Source organism: Vicugna pacos, chromosome 7 (genome assembly GCF_048564905.1).
Source record: "Vicugna pacos chromosome 7, VicPac4, whole genome shotgun sequence".
NCBI lineage: Eukaryota > Metazoa > Chordata > Mammalia > Artiodactyla > Camelidae > Vicugna > Vicugna pacos.
The window spans coordinates 66,899,330-66,923,506 of NC_132993.1; the positions used below are offsets into that span (position 1 = coordinate 66,899,330).

Genomic DNA, 24,177 nt, shown 5'->3' on the forward strand with positions numbered 1-24,177 from the left:
CAGCCCAGGCATCTCAGCTGTGTAATGTGCTCTGACCAAGGGCGGTCACTGTGAAGATGTCTAAGCACCCAGAGGCCAGAGACAAGTGGGTTGGTCTTAATTTGGCAGTTGTAATAAATGGTCCATTTTATAGTCTGTAATTGAGGGGAGCCTGCTGTGAAAGGAGTGTATTGAGCCTGGTAGCCTTTTAGTTTGTGTTTGGATGATTGGTTATTATACCTTCTGTTAAATTTTACACAGAGGGAGAAATTAGGTCATTGGGAATGGTTCTCTTCTTTGTTTTTTTTTTTTTTTTGGAAAGACTTGAGACAGTGATAGCTTTCAATTTCCTAGGGTTATTTTGCTCTTAGATTCATATCTATCAATTATTTAGAGCTTCAAAAAGCCTGCAAAAAAATAGAGTGGTGTGCTGTAGCCTTTTGGAGTGAGTGAGACTGAAGGTCAATGATCACATGGTGAGACACTGGCTGTCTTGACCCTCGTCATATCCTTGGCACCAACTCAGTGCCTGGCAGGATCCGTTCTTGCTCACAAAACTTCTCAGTGTGGATTGAATTGGGGGAGAATGAGAATCAACCAGAGAGTACATGGAACCAGGCTGACAGGCAAGTTGGGGGATAACTGAGAAAGCACAGTTGTCCCATTAAAACCGGCTCTAACAAAAGCTTGTTTTTGTGATTCTTTGCAGAAAGATTACCACTTTGAATACACAGAATGCGACAGCAGTGGCTCCAGGTGGAGAGTTGCCATTCCGAATTCTGCCGTGGACTGCTCTGGCCTGCCTGACCCAGTGAGAGGCAAAGAATGCAGTATGTTCTGACTTTCTGACCGTTCCTTTTCCAGATGAAACCACATCCCTTCACGTGAGCCCCGGAAGTGAATTGTAATGAATAGGAGAGACCTTTGTGAAAAGGAGTGTTGATGTTGAGCAGAGCAAAAGCATCCTTTCTCGACACTCAGTGTCCTTGTGTTCAAAGTCTGTAACGAGACCTAGGCACTCCTAAAGGATTTTTTTTTTTTTAAACCTCTGGTTTAGTGTCTTACTTGAAACTCAAAGGAGCAGAATTTCTCTTTAATAGATTTCTTTTTTTTCTTTACATTTAAAAAAACTTTTCAGAAGTTGTTTGGTATACATAACATTTGTCATGCATAATAGTGTTAAACACATGACCTAAAATGTACCATCTTAATCATTTTTAAGTGTAAAGTTCAGTGGCATTAGGTGCAGTCACAGTCTTGTGCTGTCCTCACCAACATGCACCCACAGGATGCTTTCATCTGGTAATGGATTTCTTTTTCTTTTTTTTTTAAGACATAGAAATACTGTAATTTGCCTTCTTAGTGTAACGTGCAGAGAGATTCGAGAATTGACGATTGTCTTTTAGCCATAAAGCAGATTTCATTGCAGCATTATGAATTAACAGAGAAATAGGTCATGAAATTTATTTTCATTTATAAACTCTACTTTTTAAAATACTTAAATTTGGTGAGTCCCAAGTCCCTGCCATGAAGGAGTCATGGGGTGTCCTGGAATTCAAAGCTGAAAGGAAGACTGAGAAATAGTATTTTGGTTTTCCTGCAGTCTTCCAAATATTCCTAAAAGCTGAGTTCTTCTGTTCCCAAATGAAAGAGCAGATAAGCAAACTAAACAGATAGTTAATTCCTTCTTGTTCATAGAGAAACTGTATTTGCATTACAGGCTGGAGGAATTTTATAGGCGTGGGCTGACAGATGAGAGAGATGGGAAGACAGCAAGTCTTAGAAGGGAAATTAAGGAAGAAAGCCATTATTTCTTGGTAAATGGTATGAAATGAATACAGAGAGAACCTGAGGACCCAGGTAGCTTGGGAAGGACTTCGTTCAGTCTAGCATGAATCTTAAGAGGGTAGTGGCGTCAGTGTAGAAGAAGGTGATCTAAGGCTGGGTTGTGCCACTGCCTGTGCAGAGAGGACCAGCACTCAGTGAGACAGGGTTGCCGTTAAAAGGAGAACAGCCTGGATATTGCCTATGGAATTAGCTCATTGAAAACTGCTTCAGTCGCTTCTTAGAAAATCTGTGTATCATTTATCTATACTTCCCCTTTACTTGTGGGTTAATTCTTTGGTTCCCTTATAGACAGTCCTATTGAGGTGGACTACATTACCATCTTGAATACTACTCTGGATCTAAGTGGTGTGCTGCTGTTGGCTAGCGCTGGCTTTTGAGAACTGGTTGTTCATTTGAAATGGGCCGCAGTGGAGTATTTACATTATGGGAATCGGCAAATACTACAAATCAGTGCCTCTTGAGAGCTGGTTGTTCAATACTTATCAGCACAGCACTGACTAGATTTATTGGTCAAGGGTTCAAAAATCTGTTTCAGGATTGATGCCTGAATAGGAATTATGTCTTTGAATGTTGCCAGGGACATTTTCTGCTCATTGTTTACTATAATCTTCCACACATAATGTTAGGAATTTGACACATGGGCTAGAACTTCTCTAACAAACTAGTTCTAGTAATCAAGTCATTATTTTAAAAATGAAATCCTAAAAATGATGACACTTACATGATGGCTGGGATATTTTTTATCGTGGTAGTTTGAAATCTGAAATCTGAATTTGTATTTCTGTATGCTATACTTATAACTGCTCTGGAAGTTATTAGTCTTGCCTCCAATATATGACTTTTTTCTTTGTGTGGTAAAGGCAAGTTATTTTAAAACTCACAAGAAACTTAATAAAGCTAAGTAACTTAGAAGCTTGGTGAATTCATAACATTAAACATGGTGCTTACCACATTGCTAGTCATTAACGTACTGAAGGCAGTTATGGTGTTAACTGAATATTTCTTCAATGTCTTAAATTTTCTACTGTTAATAATAGCTAATAATCATGTACTGATTATATGTTCAGCATCGTGCTTAGAGTTTTCCATCATTTTCCATTGTATCCTCACAGCAACCCTTTCCGATAGCCACTTTCAATGTTTCCAGTTTACTGATGAGACAACTCAGAATTAAAGTGGTAGGTTACTGCAGGTCAGGTCATATGGCCAGGACGTGGTACATCTGGGGTTCAGATACAGATCTGTCTGTATCTGACTCTTACCTACTGAATTAGATTGCCGGTTGAAGATGACAGCCTGGAGAAGTTACCAGGGCCTCATGGGGCTGGGGGCAACGGACATGAAGCTCTGTTGCTGGCCATCTTCAAGGGAAGATATTAGAAACTTGTGCTTCAAGGATAAAAAGATGAAAGAGGATGAAAGTGTTGGGGTTGGGGAATGACATGCTACTAGCAGGTGTGCCTGAGTGATGCCCAAACCTCGGATGGTGGGTGATGCCCACAGACGTTGGAAACAGCGGTTACGCCATGATGATACGGCCCAGAAGTTGGGCCATATAAGGGAAAATCAAGAAGTGGAACGTGGCAGCTTCAAGTAAGTGAAAACATTTAGGGCAGTGGTTGTGGGTGACATTATTTCCCCAGATCCTAATGTCTCTCAGTGAAGCAAACTCCAGAATTTGGCCTCAGTTGAAATTCCTATAGATTCTTCAAAATGTAATTGGGTAGATCCTTCCCTCTTTCTCAAAAAGAAGCAGTAAAAGATGCCTTTCCTTAGAAAGGGATTACAGGAATGTTCACATAATACAGTTATACATGTTTTCGTAAAATTGATGGGCAAGCTATATTATATCTTTATTTAAAACAATCATGTAAAATCTGGCTGTAAGTCTCCTCAGGGTAAAGTTACAGAGAAGCCAGGTGTCAGTTTTTGTTGTGCTGAATCCCTGGGCTATAGATGAACCTGAAACTTGTAGCACTTAGGAAATAGGATGAGGAGACCCCTAGTAACTGACTGACACAGGTCTCCATTGTCCTTCTGTCCCCTCTGCTGTAGAGACCTCTCTCTCTTAGGCAGTGCTGCACTGGGGCAGGCCACTGAGATGGCTTCACATCTCTCCTCTCTGTGGGCTCCAGGCTTAGCTCCAGGGAACTTTGTCCTTCTTCTAAGCCCTGGTGCTGAGTCCCTTGTCCTTGGGCATTATCCATTGTTTGAAGTGTTGGCATCACTCAGGCACAGCTTGCAAGTAGCACATTATTCCTGAACCTGGCCTCACTGTCTTCTCCCTGATGAGGGGATGTAACCCCTGTCCCAACCCCATCTCTTCTCCACTGCTAGGTCACTTCCCTCTCGTGCAAGAGTTTCTTAAATCTTCCTTTGACCCTCTGGGAATCCTCTAGACTTTCTTAGATTATTAAAAACAGTAGTCATTTTGGAATGGTGGCCTCGGTAGTCTACGTTCTCTCTTTCTCTCTCTTCGCTCTCACCCAACCACACTAGAGAAAAGGGACTTTTTGTTTCAAACCAAACCTTAGAAATAAAAGCCTGGCTCCTAGGAGTGAGGAGGGAATTCCTTTATCAAGAACTATTTTCAGACAAATCTAGAGCACAGAGGGGAAAATAAACATAATATATAAGTATCTCTTCCTTTGGGAAGTGTGTATCTGCTATTGTTTGCTCCTTCATGTATTTCTCAGCCCATGACTTCAAGTACAACCTTAACACATTATTTTCTAATTTGGGATGGCTATTTAAGGCATCTGTAATTCCATTTGGTATGTTAGCACCAAGTCATAGTATTCTGGGCATTGTTTAATGCTGTACTTCAGTCTTTATATAAACTAATATATGGTTCTTGGATTAAAAATGCTATATTCAGATTAGAAAAAAAACTTGAATAAATTTTTTTTTCCTTTTTTCATTGTGTCACTCAGATCTGTTGTTAAGACCTACATTTCATGGCTTTAAGGAGTAAGCAGAGGTGGCAGTTGGAGTCAACAGCTTTTGATTCCAATTTGGAGTTGAAAGAAGAGGAAGGATTCTCAAGAATTGGTTTTAGCTTCCTGGGTGGGATATTTACAAATCCATTTTGGGGGAATCACAGCTCTATTAAATGTAGATTTTCCCCAGGATTCCATACATAGTCTGTTTCAGTTGTGTGGAGTTGTTACTTGTATGGCAGCCAGTCCATTTGGGCAAATTGAGTATGTTAGTATTGAACGGTGATTGCGTATCATGCTGTAAGTTTGTTCTATGGAACTCTCATCCTAGAAATATTTCATGTGAATAAAGCGTGTCGGGGTTTTCTGTGGTGAAATACCAGTACTTTTTAGAAAACGGTGAATACTGTCTCCCCTTCACCAAGGGATACAGTGTACATTTTTGTAATAAAGTCTCTGAGATACATAATTAATATTTATAGAACATTTACTGTGTGTTAGCTGCATTCTGTTTTACCCAGAGTTTCCCAAGATTATTTGATTATAGGACTCTTATCCAATGTGTAGTTGGACCCTTTTGGCTAATTTCTGCAGATACTGTTTTTGGGGAAGCACAGATTTAAACACTCATGCCTGGCTAATTTAGTATATTTTTATATGTTGTGACTTATGCTGTGATTTAACTAATTTCATGTAAATTCTTTGCTCTCTAAGTTTCAGTTGCAGCATTACTGCTTTGATATCCAGTCACAGACAACCCACAGTTTATGGTCAGGTGTGGTACACACCTGGGATTAAACCCCAGATTTGCCACGGACTTGTATGTCTTGGGCAAAATACTCAGTCCACAGCTATTTATTGAGCTTTAATTCATTCACTAAACATTTGTTGAGTATTTTCTGTACTGTTGACAAAAGGGGTCCAAAAATAAATGAACAAAAGAATCCTGTTTACCAGGACTTTTGATTCTAATAAGGGAGCAGATGGATAAATTATCTTTGTATAGGGACAGCATGCAAGATAGGTTTAAATACGTGGGGTGATCTTACCAAGGAGGGAGGGGTACCTTCTGCTCAGAGGGAGTCAAAAGGACTTCACAGTGAAGCAGGTATAAGTGTGAAGTTCAGACTGAGCAACCTTGGGAAGTTATCTGACCCCTGGCAAGTTCATGTGAAAAACTGCGTCCTGACAATTGTGTCCTGGCAAAGAGCTGAGATGGGGACTAAATGACTTACTTAATGGGTCCTAAGTGTTAATTTTCTGAGGGTCTCTGAGGTGAACCCTGAAGGAAGCTGTTCATTAACTCAATGGAGCAGCCTGGCATTTGAGGCACAGGGAACGTGGGCAGAGGTGCAGCTTAGAGGCCACTCTGGGTTTTCTTGGGGCCTCGGGAAGACCTGGTATGGCTGGTGCTCTGGGAGGATGTGAGCAGAGACAGATTCTGGTAAATCTCGTAGGCACCTCTGTGCTATACCAAGGACTTGGACTTGGGGACAGTCATTCACAGGGTCTTAAATGAAGTGGTAACTATCATCTTTAGAGCCTGGAATCATAATTGTACAATAATGTAACTTTATGATAATAACAGTGAAAAGTTATAATAGCCAGTCTTTACTCGCTGCATTTCAGGCACAGTTGGAAATGCTTTACAGGTATTCACTCAAATCCAGTCACCCCAACAAGCTGGTGAAGTAGGTATTCGGATTTCCTCACACAGGTGGGTCACAGGCAGAACTGGGTGTGAAACCAGGCAGTCTGGCCCCTGGGTGCATGTTCTCAGCCCCTGTGGTGCCCCCTTTGGACAGCACTGCAGTGTTTGCCGAACAAGTGTGAGACCCCTTCTTGAGGCACCGTGCCCCCCTAACATTTACCTCTGGACGGAAATGAGCTGCAAATTAAAATCCCCTGTAGGTAAATGGATTTTTTTTTAAATGGCATCTAAAGGCTCAGATAATATTGCTTGGTGGGTCATTTTCATTGATTAATGATCTGCTTGTAGATTTTATTCTTCATTGTGTCTATTTTTCAGAAAAACAAGAGAGTAACATTAAGAATTTAGGGCACATTTATAGTCATATCCTCCAATACAATAAGTTGCTTAGTGTCTTTTTTTTTCTTTCCCTGTGCCTAGAAAATTGTTGGTGCTGAATACATACAGTGTATTTCCATTATTCAATGTGTATGAGAAAAATACTGGTACTTTTTCAACTATAGAAATTCTTAATTTAGAATAGAGTCCTGTGTCATTTTTCCCAAGAGAAGAGGTGCTGTCATCCTCTGCTGGGTCCTGAGACAGCTCCAAACACTGGGATATTTGCTGATTGGTTAGCTTTGGTGTCATCAGATGAGAGACTGCCTTCAGTGTTTCACTTCTGTAGGTGAAACACAGAGATCTAGTCAGATTGGTAAAAATTTGTGAAATTTCTACATATGAAAGGACAGAAACATTTTGTCCTCAATAGGCTTAGTTTGGAATGTTGATGCATCAGATTCTAGGTGGAAAAGCGTTGAGGTTAAATCTGCTTAGAAGCACACAAGTGGTAGGTGAGAGGCAGGAACGGATGAGATTGTAAAGATAGATAGCAGATCAAAAACAGGCTTTACATCAGTTGCAGTGTTTGATGGGAGCTTTGGTTGAGGGAGCTTCTTTGAAAAACGTGTTTTAGAAGGAGATGAGAGAACTCAGCCCTCAAAACTGCAGAATCAAGGGCAGAGAGACTGTTGGGAAGTACAGGGTGACCAGCAGTTTCTAAGGAAGAGGAAAAGTTGAGGGTGATAATCAAAGTGTTAGGACCTAATTGGAAGTTGAGAATACTAATTTCACAGCTGCATTGCTCTGCCCCCTTTGGTGACCTCATCAGATACTCTCAACATTTTCCTTCCCCTGGCCTTCGCTGCTCTATTTTTTCCCATAAACCTTGTGCCATCCTGTGCTCGATGAACTGGAATTTATCTTCTTCCCCATCAAACATTGAAGTCAGGAAGCCACATAAAATACATTTGTATTTTTTTTTTAAAGATGAAAACTATCTTAGTTATCTTTCACTTATAAGAACCTGGGAAATTTTAATCTAGGCTCTGCTGATTTAGTAGGGATTGTATCTGTGTTGTCACACACGTCAGTTTTCCTGCCAGGAGTTGGTGATTTTTTTTTTTTTTTGGCAGGGGGCTGGTGTTCTGTCTGGTAAGTCTTCTTTCTCTAAGAAGTGCAGTGACCGTTGCACCCTCCTGCCCGGTAGGGTTCTGTGAAGACCTGTTCACTGGAGAGAATGTTAGAGGTGCAAATTAGTTTTCAGAGATGTAGAGGCAATCCTTCCACTGAATACTGTTTTCAGAGAACAGTGAATTAGAGAACATTAGCCAGAACTGGTTTGTATTAATGTACTCTTTTGTATGTCTGCCGTTTCCCTTTCATTTTTGTAAAAGAGAGGGGTGAAAATTATTTTTTCTCCCTTCTCTGTCAAAGAATTTCACAAATATGAACTTAAAAGCACATCTCTGTGATCTCTTTCTTCATCCCCAAGTCTTAATGGAATGTTAAAGATGGTTCTTGGTAGGATCAGGCTTTAAGAGTTCGATTCTGAACATACTAAGTGAAGTAAATCAGAGGGAAAAACATAAATACAATATGATATCACTTATATGTGAAATCTAAAATATGATACAACTGAACTTATTTATGAAACAGAATCAGACTCACAGACATAGAAAACGAACTTATGGTTACCAGGGGGAAAGGGTAGGGGTGGAGAGATAAATTAGGAGTTTGGGATTTTCAGATACAAGCTATTATATATGAAATAGACAAACAACAAGGTCCTATAGCACAAGGAACTATATTTAATATCTTGTAGTAACCTATAATGAAAAAGAATATATATATGTATAACTGAATCACCATGCTATACATCAGACACTAACACAATATTGTAAATCAACTATACTTGAGTTAAGAAAAAAAGAGAATTCAGTTCTGATAGTTTTATCACGCCACTTCGGAGCTTAACACAGCAGCTCATTTGTTACTCCACATGGGTGAACAGCTGTGCTAGAACTAAAATTCATGTCTTTTGACTTCTCGGGCAGAGGTTGTGTTTTGTTTGTTTTTTTTGTTTGTTTGTTTTAATGCTATTCTTCTTTACTTCAGATAAAAACAGTGGCTTTTTCTCGGTTTAGCCATAATAAAAATCTTTTGGCTTCATGGTACTACAGGGAGTGCATTTATTAGACAGAGAGTCATAGGAGTCGTGAGAGGCCCTTAAATAGTGAGTCTGCCCGTAGTGACTGCAGGAAAGTTGGACTGAGTTGCTCCAGGGCAGTCACAGATGAGGAAACTTGGCATCCATGTTGGAAGGGTTTGTACTGGATGATCTCAAGAGTCCCTTTTGGTCCTTGTGATAGTGTTAGTTGTGATTCCATGTCATAATTTATTCCTGTTACGAACACATCATGCCTCAGATCACATCATCTGTGAGTTGTAGTGGAGTACTAACATATCTTCAGTGCTCATGAATATTTCCTCCTCGCAGGAGCACTGCAGTGTCTCCACTGTTAGCATTTGCGCAGTGTGACCTTCCATGACTCTCCTCCAGCCTTACTTGAACGTGACAGACAGATGAGGTGCTCACAACCAGCCTGCACTGCTGCCTTGTGGATTTTGACAAGAGAAGCACACTTCTTTAATTGAGATAAATAAAATCTCAATTAAAGAGAACAAGGATTCCCTTCAGCCAAGGGGGGAAAATGCCTTAATGTGAATAACAACATTAGCAAGAAATGGCCTTTTTAAAATGTACTATTTTGGAGTCTTCCTGTCTCACTTTGAGTTTTGTAAAATGAGAGAAATCATGTTTTCTTCTCCAAGAATTTCACAAATAAGAACTTAAAAGAGAGAGTGTCCAAGCATTCTCCTTGTCACTGGCACTGAGGGAGAAAGAACCAGTATTTGCTGGATTTGGTCTGATGTTCAGTTTCTCTCAGCTGCCATTTCTTGCTTTTTTTTTTGTTTTCTGTGAGAAGAATTAGAATTATAAGCCTGGCAGGCAGTTGAAGTTTTAATTATCTGATAATGATAATTGTTTGGCTAAAAGTTATCATTTTTGAGGCCCACAAACTGTACATTATTTTCCCTGTTGGTATGCCCCTTAATGGCCGTGAATAATAACAGTTGTAAGAGTGACCTTCCTGTGTAGGCAGTAATGACAGTGCCTACAGCTCTCACCTTGTTTTACTTACCTTATGTAAATGAAGTGAAACAGTTGAAGAAAAATAGACATATTGGCTCATTTTAATTCTGGAATTGATTTAATTAATCATTTCCCCATAAATGTATAATTTTTTTTGTTTAGTTATTAACTTAGGTTAACAGATCAGCTAGAGTTTACAGTTAATTTAGCTTAGTGAAATGTAAATTCAGTCTATTTTGAGGAAGGTAAGTCTGGACTAGACTAGACTACATGCTCCATGAGTCTAGGGACTGTTTTCATTTTATTCCCCAAAGTACCCTCAGTGCCTACTACTACTAGGTACTCAAGAAATATCTGTTGAGTGAATTAATACAGTGTGAATCCTACATACTTACCTGTAATGAGAGTGCACAGGCTCACTGTATCACCAACATCTCATGGAACAAGTAAATTGGAAATTCTTCTATTACTGCTTCTGATTGCTGTTTACTCTTTAGAAAACAAATTTCACTAATAAATAACTTTGAATATAAATAGCAAAAATGGATGAATTATGAATAAATGTGATTGATAGCCATCATCTTCCAAAGCATGATCTCCAGAGGAAGAAAAAGCAAAACTAAGAGGCCCTTGTGGTGACAATATTAAAAACAGATGTTCTTTACTGTTAGGCAGAAATCATAGATGATTATCAGTATATAAATGACTCAATTCAGAAACCATCATTTGGTATATTGTACTAGGTAGTCGCATGAGGATGGTAATGCTTTGAATTTTCATGTCATTTTTTTACTTTCAGAGTGGTTTCCAGTCTCTCATAGGACCGCAAGCTGTCCTGTCAGGGAGGAGGGGGTAAGCCATTTGCTGGTTGCTGACAGATAGATGTAAATGCTTTTTTCCATACCTGCTTTTTCACACCTGCATATTTCAATCTTCATAGTAGCAGAAGTAGATGTCAGAAAAGAAGCAAAAAGCTGAGAAAAAGAACACTGAATTTAGCACATGATCTCTTGATCACAGTTGATTCTCTAAGAAGTTGGATTTCTCTCTCTCTTTTTTTTTTAACCATCACTCTTTTACTGGATGCTTAGGTAAAATATGAAATCCTAGACTGCGTTTACTGTTAAGTAGTGTGTGGACCTTACTCATATAAAGTCTTTCTGCTCTCATATCAGAACTCTGGAGTTGGCTTATCTTTTGTACAGTTACACTAGAATTTCAAGGTTGTTGAAGAAAATTAGTATTTATCTGAGACATGGCTAACTGTTCAGATCAAATCTAGTCAAAGTCACATTCACAACAGTTACAACAGCTATTTACAATAACTATCATCCTGCTTTTGTTGAAATGGTCCCATGTTGTAGTCTAAATAAATCTGAATGAAAAGAGTGTAGTCCTTAAGGTTATAAAAACCCTTTATGATCCAACTAAAGACCAAATGGCAAAGCAGTGTTAAAGTCAAAAGTAGATGCAACTAGGGTAGAAGATAGCAGAAGAGGGAAGGCGGGTCATGATTGGTGCCTGCGAGAAGAGGTCACAGGGCTGCATCGACAATCTCCTGGAGTTTAAAAAAAAAAAAAAAAAAAAGGATGGGAGGTTGGATTATTTTGGCTTTAAAAAGTAGACCCATAACATCAGGGGAGGAGAGGAGAGGTGAGTAATAGAAAACATTTCCTTCTCATGAGCTGAAGGGCACCTCATGACACAGTTGAATATTATAATATAGACCCTTTGAAAGCAATTAAAATATGTTTCCTCAATATTTATTTAAAAAAATTCTCCTGGAGTAATTTGTATTTAACAGGAGTTCTTCCCTTCATTTGACAAGTGGCTCTAGAGCTGGCTTCCAGGATGGGAAAAAAAAATTGAGGAGGAGCGAATGATTAAAATACAAAAAGCTTTAGACTCTTTAGCTCCCCTGTATTATTAAAGGCCTCGTACCCACTTGATTAACTTTGACCATGTGATTATTCTCAAGAGATATAAAATCATCATTCTAGTGGCAGAATTCTTATTTTCCCAGACCCTTGAATTGTATTATTAATAATTGTTGCTAACAGTTATTACATGCTTTGTGCCAGGCACACAGCTAAATGTTTTATATGGAATATCTCATTTATTCCCACAACTCTTGGAGATAGATATTATTACTATTTTCCTTTTATAGGCAAGGACATTGACCTTCATGTGATTTCGTAGCTTGCTAACATATTTTGTGTTTTAACTATAATATATTAAAAATTTCACAAGAAATCTGAGCATAGGAAATTGTTATTGCTTTATAATGCACATGAATATTGTTTAACAGTTCAAAACAGCAAATGAAGCATGAGGTGAAATATAATAGTGAATTAATTTAAAATTACTTGCCATTTTTTACATATGATAATTATTGCTTAGCTTGAATTTTCTTGGGATATGAGCTTTGGAATCCTACACGGCCAAATCTGAGTATCAGCTTTGCCACTTGTTAAATGGTAACTTTCTAAGCAGGTTATTTAAATATACAGTGCCTCAGTTTCCTCTTCCAGCAGATGGGCATAATATCTTGCTCCTTCAGTTAAAATACATCATTTCTCATCATTCATGGATTCCGTATTTGAAAATGTACCTACCTTAAAAATTTATTTGTAAGCCTGGATCAGTACATGTAATGCTTATTGTCATTTGCAGACATGTACAGAGCAGTAAAAGTTTGAGTCACCTGACCACATGGTCCCAACTTAGGCTGAATGAGATGACGCTCTGCCTTCTTATTTCATTTCTCATACTGTCAGCAGTGTATTTTGCACAGTCTTTTTAATGCCATGATTTTTGCATTTTTGTACTCTTCATTGGTGATTTTACTGTTTAAAATAGTGCTGAAGTGCTGGCTAGTGACGCAGCAAGAGTGCAAGAGGGCTGTCCTGTGCCTTTTGGAGAAGATTCATATCTGAAATAAGCTTAGTTCAAGTATAAGTAGTTGTGCTGTTGGTGACAATTTTAATGTTAATGAATCAATAATATCTATTAAATGTTTTTCAACTGAAACACACATAACCTTGTTTTATGTTCTGATCTGTTGATAAAGATGCTGTGACCAGAGATTTTCAGGAGCCTAACCCTGTATTTTCCCTGGGAGTAGTGGTTCATTATTCACCAATTTAGTGTTCATGATAACTTTGTATAACTAATGTAAGTAAGAGGAGTTGACTGTGTTATAAGTACTCAGTACAGTCACTTTTAACGTTATCTCTTGGTTTCCCTTCTGACCTTAGACAAGGAGATACCTCTGAAAGAGATGGGGATATTCTTAATTACTTTAAAGGGCAGTAACACTCTCTTATCAAACACAAACACAGTCATCTCCCATTTAGATTCTAGGGTCCATTTTAACAACTTACAAAAAATCACTTATTATTTAGTTAAAATTTCAGTTTGGGACATTAAACTGAACTGTCTTCCATGATAACTTCATTTTATCAGAAAGTAAATATTTTATTTAAAATTTTCTTTTTATTTATTTTATTGAAGTATAGTTGATTTACGGTGTTGTGTTAGTTTCTGGCATACAGCATAGTGATTCAGTCATACATAACATGTATTCTTTTCTGTTATAGGTTGTTATAAGATATTGAATGTAGTTCTCTGTGCTGTACTGTAGGATCTTGTTTATTTAAGAAAGTAAATGTTTTCAGCTTGGCAGGTGGTACAGTCTCACAACTATTCAACTCTGCCATTGTGGTGTGAAAGCAGCTATAGACAATATATAAATAAATGGTTGTGACTGTGTTTCAATAAAACTTTATTTAATAAAACAGGCAGCTGGCCAGATTTGGCCTGTGAGATCTAGTTTGCTGACCATTGATTTAGTGTAATGTGAGATCCTGGTTTATGACATTGTTTATCAGTTTACCGGAAGACATATAAACTGTAGGAAGTAAAATTAATTTTTTCTGTAACTGAGTTTCTCTCTTGGTAGTGTTGGTAGTGATAATAATAGCGTGTAGTGAGCATTTATTAAATGTTGGCACTGTGCTAACCACTTTATTTTGTTTTCTCATTGTAGCGCTATAAGGCCAGTTCTATGGTTATTATCTTATTTTTCAGGGACAGAAACTGAGGTCCAGAGAAATGAAGTAACTCACTTGAGGTCACTGCATTAGGAAATTGTCCAACTTAGTCCCAAGATAGTTTTAATCGTATAGCCAGCATGCAATATTTTTTGCCTAACTAACCTTTTCTTATTTTCTGATGTTCTGCTAATTTTGAGATTTTGATTTGAGGGTTAGAAGTTCATTGTACAGCATCTTAAGCTTTTCTGAAGAAAAACATGTTTATTCAGTGAGTAAGTAGATGAATGTGGGTTTTAGCTCTCATTCTTAAATTGGTTTTTCAAAATTAGCTTGTTTTTATTTCTTGCTAGGTTTCCAGATGTATTCTAAAAGGGCAGTCTACCTAAACGTGAGGCTTTACTGCTTCACTTTCTGCTGGGAGATTTGTTTTCCTTCATCGGATAATTTGGGGTTTTATTTTGTTCTTGTTTCTTTAGTATCCAGATTAAAGGATTAGAAAGCTCTTTGCTATGTTTGAGTCACTAATACTGCCCTGAGCACAGAGCCACACACTTGGGGGACACAGTCAGGCATTTGCTGAATGAATAATAACTTAGCAGCAGAATTGCTTTCTTTTCTAAAACAGTGTCAGCGGTTCTGCATATTGCCCAGGGCTGTTGTCTCTCATTCCAGTTCTCAGAATTAGCACAGGACTTGACACCGGGAATACGATGGCGGTTGTGGAAATGACCAGGTGGGAGTTGTGAACAATGAAAACATGGACTCGTGGAGATATTTGTTTAGTATTGCACTTGAAACACTGGCCTCCCGTTATCCCCTTTATGTTTATGTCAGTCACTGGATCAACCCTTTATTTGCACTTACTATTTGTCAGATCCAGCTAGGAATCCCAAAATAATAATCCCTGTTTTCTGGAAGCTCAAGGTCTCACATCAACTGTATATGTGTATATGTATATATATATATATATATGTATATGGCAGGGAGGTTTGTTATGAAGAGGGCTGTTTTTGAGTTAGGAACAGGAGTTTTCCAGGTGAGCAGTTAGCTTGGTCAGTCAAACCAACCTTTGGTGTTTCTCCAAAGAAAGATCAGGGTGGAGAGAAAGGGGATGAAACATTTTGGGAATAGTCAGACTTCTGTTGTGGTTAGAAGAGAATGGGTCAAGGGAGGAGCCTAGTAAAATAGGTTGGGGCCAGACTGTCAAGTGCGTGTGGTGATAAGGGAGCCTTTGGGAAGCTTTAATTAGGGTGTGACAGGATCAGAGCTTTATGAAAATAATGCTGATGGCAGTGTGAACAGCGGGAAGTTGATGGGGGTGCAGTGACTGATGTGTTCTGTGTTCTTCTGCCTTCCAGCCTTCTCCTGTGCTTCTGGGGAGTATCTCGAAATGAAGAACCAGGTGTGCAGTAAGTGTGGTGAAGGCACCTACTCCTTGGGCAGTGGCATTAAATTTGATGAGTGGGATGAACTGCCAGCTGGATTTTCCAACATTGCGACATTCATGGACACTGTGGTTGGCCCTTCTGACAGCAGGCCAGATGGCTGTAACAAGTAAGGATCCAAAGGAGCCTTTGGGTCTTGACTGAATACTTGAGGAGGGTGTCATTGCTCTTTTCCAGAAAGAAGTTGAGGATAATCTTGGTAGTGATTGGGATTATAGATCAACTAATTTCAAAGAGTTACAGTTTTTGGATAGTCCTTATGAATAATGTAGCTGAATCTTCATGAGGTTAAAATAATTGCTCTTAGGGTATAATAGATACTGTATGCAAAAATGCAATAAAGCTATTAGAAAAAGAAATCAATTTGCTAATAACATGTTTATAACTATATTCAAGCTGGTGGTCTTAATACAAACCATTCTCTAATTATAATGAAAAATTACAATTTTAAAAATCTTCCTCTGAAAGGAAAGACTTACAACCTTTATTTAGATACTTGATTTTCTTCTGTTGAAGAGAGTGGGTTAAACACCTAAAGTGGGGCGCACCTTTGCTTAATTTCTACCTTTTTAATAGGGGGTTATTAGCTTTGCCTCTGATAATACTGGAGGAATGTTAAATTGTTTTGAAAGACTACAGAATTTTTATTTTCGGACTCTTACCCTTCCTGTTTTCTTTTATTGACTCTGTAACATTTCCTCTCATATGGCCATGTTTAGGAGAATTAAACTTTAGGCCTCTGGGTACCTTCTGACAAAGATGGCTTCTCCAAGAACTCACAATTTTTACAATGAGCTGAAGATGCTGGGAAGTTCTTTAGCTGTGATAACACACGTGTTTGCTCCTTCCCTTTCTTCTTTCCTGACTTCCCTCCATCCCTCTTGCTTCCTGGCTGTCTCTCTCTCACTGCCAAGTGACATTTTTACTTTTCTAGTAAGGGTCATTTCATCATATAGGTTGTGACGTTATATAGTATTGACAGGATTATTCCTCTAAACATATAAAAAATACATGTATATATGTATGTATGTTTGTACATATGTCACACATTGAACAATGTGAGGGTTAAGGGCTCTGACCTTCCTTGAAGTTGAAAACCTGCTTATAACTTTACAGTTGGCCCTTTGTGTCCACTGTTCCACATCTGGCAGATTCAGCCAACCATGGATCAGGTAGTACTGTAATGTGTGTTTATTTAGTGAAAAAGACTCTGAATACAAGTGGACCTGTGCAGTTCAAACCTGTGTAGTATATGTATGTGTGTACATACACGTGTATGTGTATACAGGTATCCCTTGCTTTTCCAAAGTTTGCTTTATATCATTACACTTTTATGAAATACCTATATTATTAGTACCTGTTTTTGCTAACCAAAAGAAATCTGAAGCGGATTTTCGCTTTTACAAAAAAAGGCAAAAATCAAAAATAGTGATCAGTGTTGGTTTTGCAGCAAGTGTCACCACCAAGCTCCTTCCCAGAACTACAATCAGTGTCTCAGCATCAAGCTGCTGTAACTTGAAACTGTGTCTGTGGGCATCTGGACTTTATCTCGATTTATTTTGTAAACCCATTAGCAAGATGTGTCCTAAAGTGATTGCTTCTTTGCTTTACGCCATGGCAGCTTACAAAAGGTTTCATGGGGACACTATACTTTTGCATAATGGGGGAAACCTGTATGTGTATAATTTAATTTAATTCTTTTTTAAATAAAAGAGTTCCTTAGAGGAAGGTTCTAGTAGGATGTTACGAGGCCTCAGATATTTGTTTTGAGGGGCAGGAGATAGTGACGTGACTTCTTTTTCTACTTGGAATTATTTACTCATTAAAGAAATTGAACGATAAGTGTAAATTTTTCAATGTATTGTTGTTTAGTATAATGTTCTCAGTGTAAATTTCAGTCTGATACTGATATGATTATCTCCCTCCCTTCTTCCTTCCTTCCTTTTTTCCATCCACCCAATCTTGCATTCTTTTTGCTTCTTTTTAATTGCTTGGGTCATAAAGAAGATGTATGTGAAACTTTATAAGAAATTGACAGACTTTTCAAACTGATTGTGTCATTAGACTCCAGCAGTGCATTTGAATTCTGGTTCTTCTGCATATTTACCAACGTCTGTATTATCGTCTTGTTTTATTTTAGTCATTCTAGTGCGCCGATGAGAAATGATAGCTACTTGTGGTTTTAATTTGCATTTCCCTTCTGTATAAAGATGTTGAGCACTGTTCATATGTTCATTGTCTATATGTTTGTGTGTGTGTGTGTGTGTGTGTGAAGTATCAAAATGTTTAACCATTTGTTACTTTTTTGGGTCACTTTATTATTGAGCTATAGGAGTTCATTGTGTTTGCTGGGCATGTTCTTATCATGTATATGTTTAATATTTAACATAATATACGCATACACATATGCATGCACATATGCATATATGTGTCTATAGTACTGCTTTCTGTCTGTAGCTATTGACTTTTCATTTTCTCAATGGTGTCCTTTGATAAAAGTTTAAAATTTGAAAAAGTACAATTTTACCAATGTTTTCTATTATGGTTGGGGTTTTTTATCTTCAGATATCTTGCAGAGGTCACAACTTTTTCTCAGTTAAGGGTCTTGCTTTCCTGCTTCTTTGCATGTCTAGTAAATTTTTATTGTATCTTGGGTGTCAGGAATGTGAACAGGTAGGGAATGTGGATTATTTTTTCCTTCGTTTAAACGGTTTTGAATGTTGTTCTGGGAGGCGGTGTATTTACTGGAAGAGCACCTTGCTCTCAGCAGGCCTGGTTGTAAAAAGTTTTTAAGGTGGCTCTGCATTGGTTTCACACGTAGTTCTAGGTCATGGTCTATACTCTAGGGCTGGAGTTTTGTGGTTCTTGTAAATAAAATTGCATTGGAACCCAGCTACACTCATTTACTTACATATTGTCTGTGGCTGCTTTTGAGCTACAGTGGCCTAGTTAAGTATTGCAAGAGATACTAGATGTTCACAAAGCCAAAATTATTGACTCTCTGGCCCTTTATGAAAAAGTACTGACTTTATGCTGACAACTACCCTAGGGTGTGACCCTTATTCCTAATGTGTGGCAATTCTGGAGTCTCAGATGAATGTCTGATATGGTTATTACATTTTCTCCTCTCTGGGTGCCCTGGAGCTCCTGTGACGCCCGTAAAAGTGATGTCTCTGATTATGTCTCAGGTTTGTGGTAGCTGTTGCCTGGTAGGCCTGCACACTCCAGCCCCAAGCCCAGGACCTCCAGAGAAACTCTGTATGGGATTCTGGAGCCCCTGTTTTCTCTGATTCTCACGCCTGTGCATTTCAGTTGCTGCAGCTGCCCCGGAGGCTCTCATTCCCGCTCCTCAGCCCAGTGAGACCACTGGGCTCTGCCTGGGTGCTGTCTCCCAGTGCCATAGTCTAGAGAGTATCCTGATGAGTGAGGTCAGGGTCAGCGTGGGCTTCACCCTCTGTGTTTTCCTGCTGTCGAGATTCTCAGTCCTGCACTGCCTATTGTCAGTGCCTGAAAACAGTCATGTCTTTTGTTTAGTTTACTAGATTATTAAAGAGAAAGGGCACATCCAATGCCAATTAGTGAGTTGTGTTAGGATGTAGAAGTTTCAGCCTATCATTTGAAATTTCTTTTCTGTTAGTGAAAAGAAAAGAATTTGCCAAAATCTCTCTCTTACCATCCACATAGAAAGTTAAATTTGAAGAGAAGGATATTGAGTTGTGCTCTCATATAGTTTGGTTAGAAATTTTTTTTGGCCAAAAAGTTAACACATGACTTATTATTGGTTAATGTAAGAATTAGCTCATGGTTAGATTTGCAACCCAGATTTTGTTCACTAATGTATTTTCTTAAGTTTTCATTTTATTTTTCAGATAAAAATTCCAATCAGGCTTTTACCCCTATGACGTACTGTGAGACTATCTCTATATGTTATTTAGGTTCACTTTAAATGGGCTTTTTCTAGGACAGTTGCTTCTTTCATTATCAAGGATCCCCTGCATTCCCCTGCCAGGTGTATATTTGTTAATAAAACATTAGATGTTGTGTGAGAGAATAGTTCCATCTAAGACTACTGGAATTAGTGATCACCTACTTAGTGATCAAAGTTTTGGTGAAACATAGCAGTTCCACAGCAAATTGATTGCATAACCTTATCACAAATTCGGAAGTCATGTGTCAAGAAATAAACCTTTTCCCAATAAGGGCGTTGGTCTTTGAGGTCCCCAAGAGCTTCGAACTTCTCTGCTGTGCTTTGCTGATGAAACCACTATTGAATCTGAGTTACAAAACTTGTGACCAGAAACGTTTTCCATTTCCCAACGCTAACGTGAAATGGTTTTGTTTCCACAGCTCTTCTTGGATTCCCCGTGGAAATTACATAGAGTCAAATCGTGATGACTGCACGGTATCCTTGATCTATGCTGTGCACCTTAAGAAGTCGGGTTATGTCTTCTTTGAGTACCAGTATGTCGACAACAACATCTTCTTTGAGTTCTTTGTAAGGCCTTTTATATTCTAGGATTTACTTTTTAAAGGACTTCCATGTAAAATTTCTCTTCATCGATTGTCCCCATTCCATTGTATTCCTTCTTGGTTTTTTGTGTGTTAACTGGAGCTTTTGATATGAAATGTTTATTTGTATATTTTCTTGTTAATATTGTTTCTTTACCTTTGAGCTCTCACCTTGTAGAATAACATTTGGCTTATTTTACTTTTGGATATAAGGAATCAATCAATGAGATAATTCATGTCTCTGGCAAGAGATTAAATAGCATTACATAATATAGGGTAAAAATAATAGTCTAACAGAATGGGCTATTACAACGAAAATTATTTAACTATTTTATATAAACCATATCTAATCTCACAAATATTTGTTGAGGCAGTGACTCAAATGCTTGAGAAAAAGTCTTCAGATTGACTTCATAAACCAAAAAAAAAAGTGTGTGTGTTGTGCAAGTAACTGGGAAAATATCTTGTAAAACATTCCTGTGGTCCAGACTTTGGGAATAAAGGGGTAATAATTCTAAAACAAATTTATATTGCTCTCGATAATGGAAATTTCTAAATCAAAGCTTTGCTAGGAAGAGATACCTTCCATGAAGGTATGAGCCTTAGATTTGAAGTCAAGAGATTCTGGCTCAGGTCCCAACTGTGCAGTTGCTAGTTGAGTGTTACTGGACAAGTACGTTAACTTTCCAGCCCTCAGCATTTTCTTTTTGTAAAGTGAATTGTTGGCAGAGCCTCTTAGCTCTAACTTCCTGTGATGAGTTTAAGATGGTAAGCAATATTCAGACAGATTTGCTATTTAAGTTACACTTTGTTTGCAAGACACTTCTCAGAGTGAACCCCTATTCCGTGGGACATTTTTGCAATAGTACTAAACTAAAATAAAGTTAAGAAGCAAGGTAATTGTGTAATTGTTGAAATAAGCATTTAGTTTTATGTTGTCCTTTAAGTCCTTTGAGAGTTGTCAGTAAAGATACTCTTAAGGCATGAAGTTTCATTACTTCCTTTCAATGATGTCTTTGTTCTTCTGGTTTTAGACTGAGAAGGGATGTCGAGTTCATATTCCTTCTTTTATTGGCATTTCAGCTTTATAGATTGCAATTTATTGACTCAGAGAGTCAACACCTTATAGTCATCATTGCTAATGGTTAATGGAAAGGAAATATCTGAAGACTGAGAGATGCAATTGTACGTGTGAACATTGCATAATTGAAAGCACTAAAGTATTTAACTTTAGGAGTCTGGAAATTTCATTCAGCTCTCCCTTCCACACTTTATTTTTTTCAAATGATGAAACTGAAACCTGGAGAGACTAAGTAATTGGATCAAGGTTATACCTTTACTAGTTACTTTTGGAGTGAACAACAGAACTCAGGTCTCCAGAAGGCTAGTAGAATGTCACAATAACACATGATGTCTGATTTCAGCTGAAAAAAAAAAAAAAGCTTTCAGCTTAACTGAACATGAACCACCGATGATAGATTCAGTGTCCATATCTGTTTAAAAATGGCTTAACACTTGCACTAGAATTGTCATTATGTTTATAAATATGACACTTAGATTCAATTAAACCAAATATGTTCAGTAGCTGATAATCGCTGGTATTTGGCTATTAAAAGGATCTATTTTCTAGTTAGAAACTCTTTAGGAAATGATTCTTCTGGAAAAGATTTTAATATTGTTTGTAAAACTGATCAGGAGAATGAATGAAGTGGAAAAATGATTTAGAGAAGAGAGAAGTATTCATTTTGGCAGAAGTATAGGTGATGAGATGTTATTTTAACCCTACTCCATTGCTGACTGTTGTGTGAGACTATAAAAATGGCCCACTTTTTAATGTCTATGTATTCTTTGTAGTCCTGGAAAAGTATGTCCCAACTCCTAGGCATCTTCAAGAATTGTCTGGAAAGCACAAAGTGTTTGGTGCTAAAGGTGTTGGCCATCATCATTTGAACTGGCATGGCATATCATTAACATTTGCCCCCAAATACAAATTGGGGACTTTGACTTTGGCTGTAGCCACTTACTGCATATTTGGATTAAGTCCTGGGGAACTGAAAACAAAGCAGATTTCACTTATTTATTAATTTAAAATTTTACTGCCCTGAATCTCATACAGATAAACTTTATTTTTTATACTATTGGGCCCGCATGGTGAATGCAAGCTTTTAAATTTTTTAATGACTTTTTCTCCTTTATGTGACTTTTCAGTATTAACTGCTCTCTCCTCCTCTGCCTCCCAGGCTCCTGCTTGCCCGCCTCCCCTACTTCTTAATGGGCTAGTCTCTTTGTTACAATAATGAGGATGGTGTACTGAGAACTACTCACTCATATGCAGTTGTCACTTAGGTCCAGAGGTCTTGGTGTGTTTACTTGTTGAGAATTACTCATGGCCACTGTTTAGTGTGCATTGAAAGAAGCTCTTGCAGCCCTGTCCGGTGCTGAGTAACAAATTTAATTAAAGCCATCATTCAAGGAGCTTTACTGGGGCCCTTGTGTTTAATCTACAGATTCAGAATGATCAGTGCCAGGAGATGGACACCACCGCTGACAAGTGGGTAAAACTCACAGACAATGGAGAATGGGGCTCTCATTCTGTAAGTTTCTATCTGTTCTGCTCTCCCACCAGCCCCATTCTTCTCTTTCCTTTTACCAACCTATTTTTTTAAAGTTTACTTTAAGAAAAAGTCAAAATTGTTTATTAATGTAGAAATTTCTAGTTAAGAAGGAAATTGCCCCTGAGTATCATGGACTCAAGCTCTTCCTAGTATTATTTTCCTACTTTCTTCTTTGCCCTTTGCTCCCTCTCCCTGCCCTATCCCCCACACACTCTTAACTTTCCTCCTTTTCAAAGGGGCATTAACAAGAAATAAGTCTACTCAATTATCATACTAAGTGAAGTAAGTCAGACAGAGAAAGACAGATATCATATGATGTCGCTTATGTGTGGAATCTAAAAAAAAAAAAACCCAAATTTTATTTACAAACCAGAAATAGGCTCGTGGACATAGAAAACAAACTGGTTAACAAGGGGGAAGTCAGGGAGGGGTAAACTAAGAGTTTGGGGTTAATAAATACGTATTACTATATGTAAAATAGATAAACAATAAGGACCTACTGTGTAGCAAGGGGACTATATTTAATTTCTTGTAATGAGCTGTAATGGAAGAGAATCTGAAAAAATTATATACATATATAACTGAATTGCTTTGCTTGACACATGAAAGTAACATTGTAAACTGACTACACTTCAAAAAAAATAAGAGTTAAAAAAAGTGTGTCCAACCAAAACTAATATACAGAACCTCTGAGTGTGTAAGTTTACTGATGTGCCCGTCACATGAAAGAGAATCAGTAGCTCTTGGTGTCAGAAGGACCCTTGAGTTCCTTTCGTCCAACTTTCTCTGCAGTCTCCCCACCAAGTGATTTTCAAGCTTGTCTTGTTGAGGTCTGTGCTGACTCCATTGTTGGACAGCTCTGCACATCACACAGTTCACTCCTGTCTGGAGGCTGCTTTCTATCTCTTTGCCACCCATTGCTCAAAGTTCTGCCCTCTCTGGTTGTATCCCGTAAAGTAACTGCTTGCTTCTCCAAGGACAGTTCCAAATGCCTCGAGGCAGTTATTGGGTAACACAGTCTCTGAATCTGTCATTATCTGAGGCATTGTCCCTTCAGAGTGAGACATGGATTTAAAATCGAAGTCTGGTTTATAGTAGTTGTGTTTCTTTAGGCAGTTGTGTTTCTTTCTCTTGGAGTCTGAGAGTTCATGTGAGAAGCAGGAGCAATGAGTTATGTGGGGATGGCCTAGTGTGGTGCCTGCAGCGCAGACTGAACTCTCTCTCAGTAAGTTGCTATCTGTCATTGCCTTTGTGCAGTAGCAGGTACCTCATCCTTGAGGGATTAATATCATGTACCTTTCAGAGTAATTTTTTTGATCCATATGCTTAGTACCACTTAAGATCCATTCACCCAAGCATTCAGGCTGCTGGGCTTTGAAGGTAGAAGTAAACCTTGGCAACAAATATGCTTTTGTCACTTAGAGACCTAATACAAGAGGAAAGTACTTAGCACGTTACTTCTCTGAATCTCTGACAGGGGAAAGTAGTCGGATATGTTGTGAGTTTTATCCTGCCTGAGTTTGGCAAGCCAGATACTGCATCGAAGAATAAGGGTGGCAAATAAGAAAGCAAGCCACCCTTACCGTTAGTTTGCTTGACTG

The 24,177-nt window shown here is 38.3% G+C and overlaps 1 protein-coding gene across 16 annotated transcripts in view; it reads left to right on the top strand.

Annotated features, from left to right (window-relative positions):
- Window positions 1-24,177, top strand: part of ELAPOR2 (endosome-lysosome associated apoptosis and autophagy regulator family member 2) — a 660,265-nt gene that overhangs the window by 159,063 nt on the left and 477,025 nt on the right. For all 16 annotated transcript variants that reach the window (XM_072965097.1, XM_072965100.1, XM_072965099.1 and 13 more), the window contains 4 exons: window positions 689-809; window positions 15,366-15,561; window positions 19,800-19,947; window positions 22,469-22,555. In XM_072965097.1, the coding sequence (XP_072821198.1) occupies window positions 689-809; window positions 15,366-15,561; window positions 19,800-19,947; window positions 22,469-22,555 (552 nt within the window). The remainder of the gene's footprint in view (window positions 1-688; window positions 810-15,365; window positions 15,562-19,799; window positions 19,948-22,468; window positions 22,556-24,177) is intronic.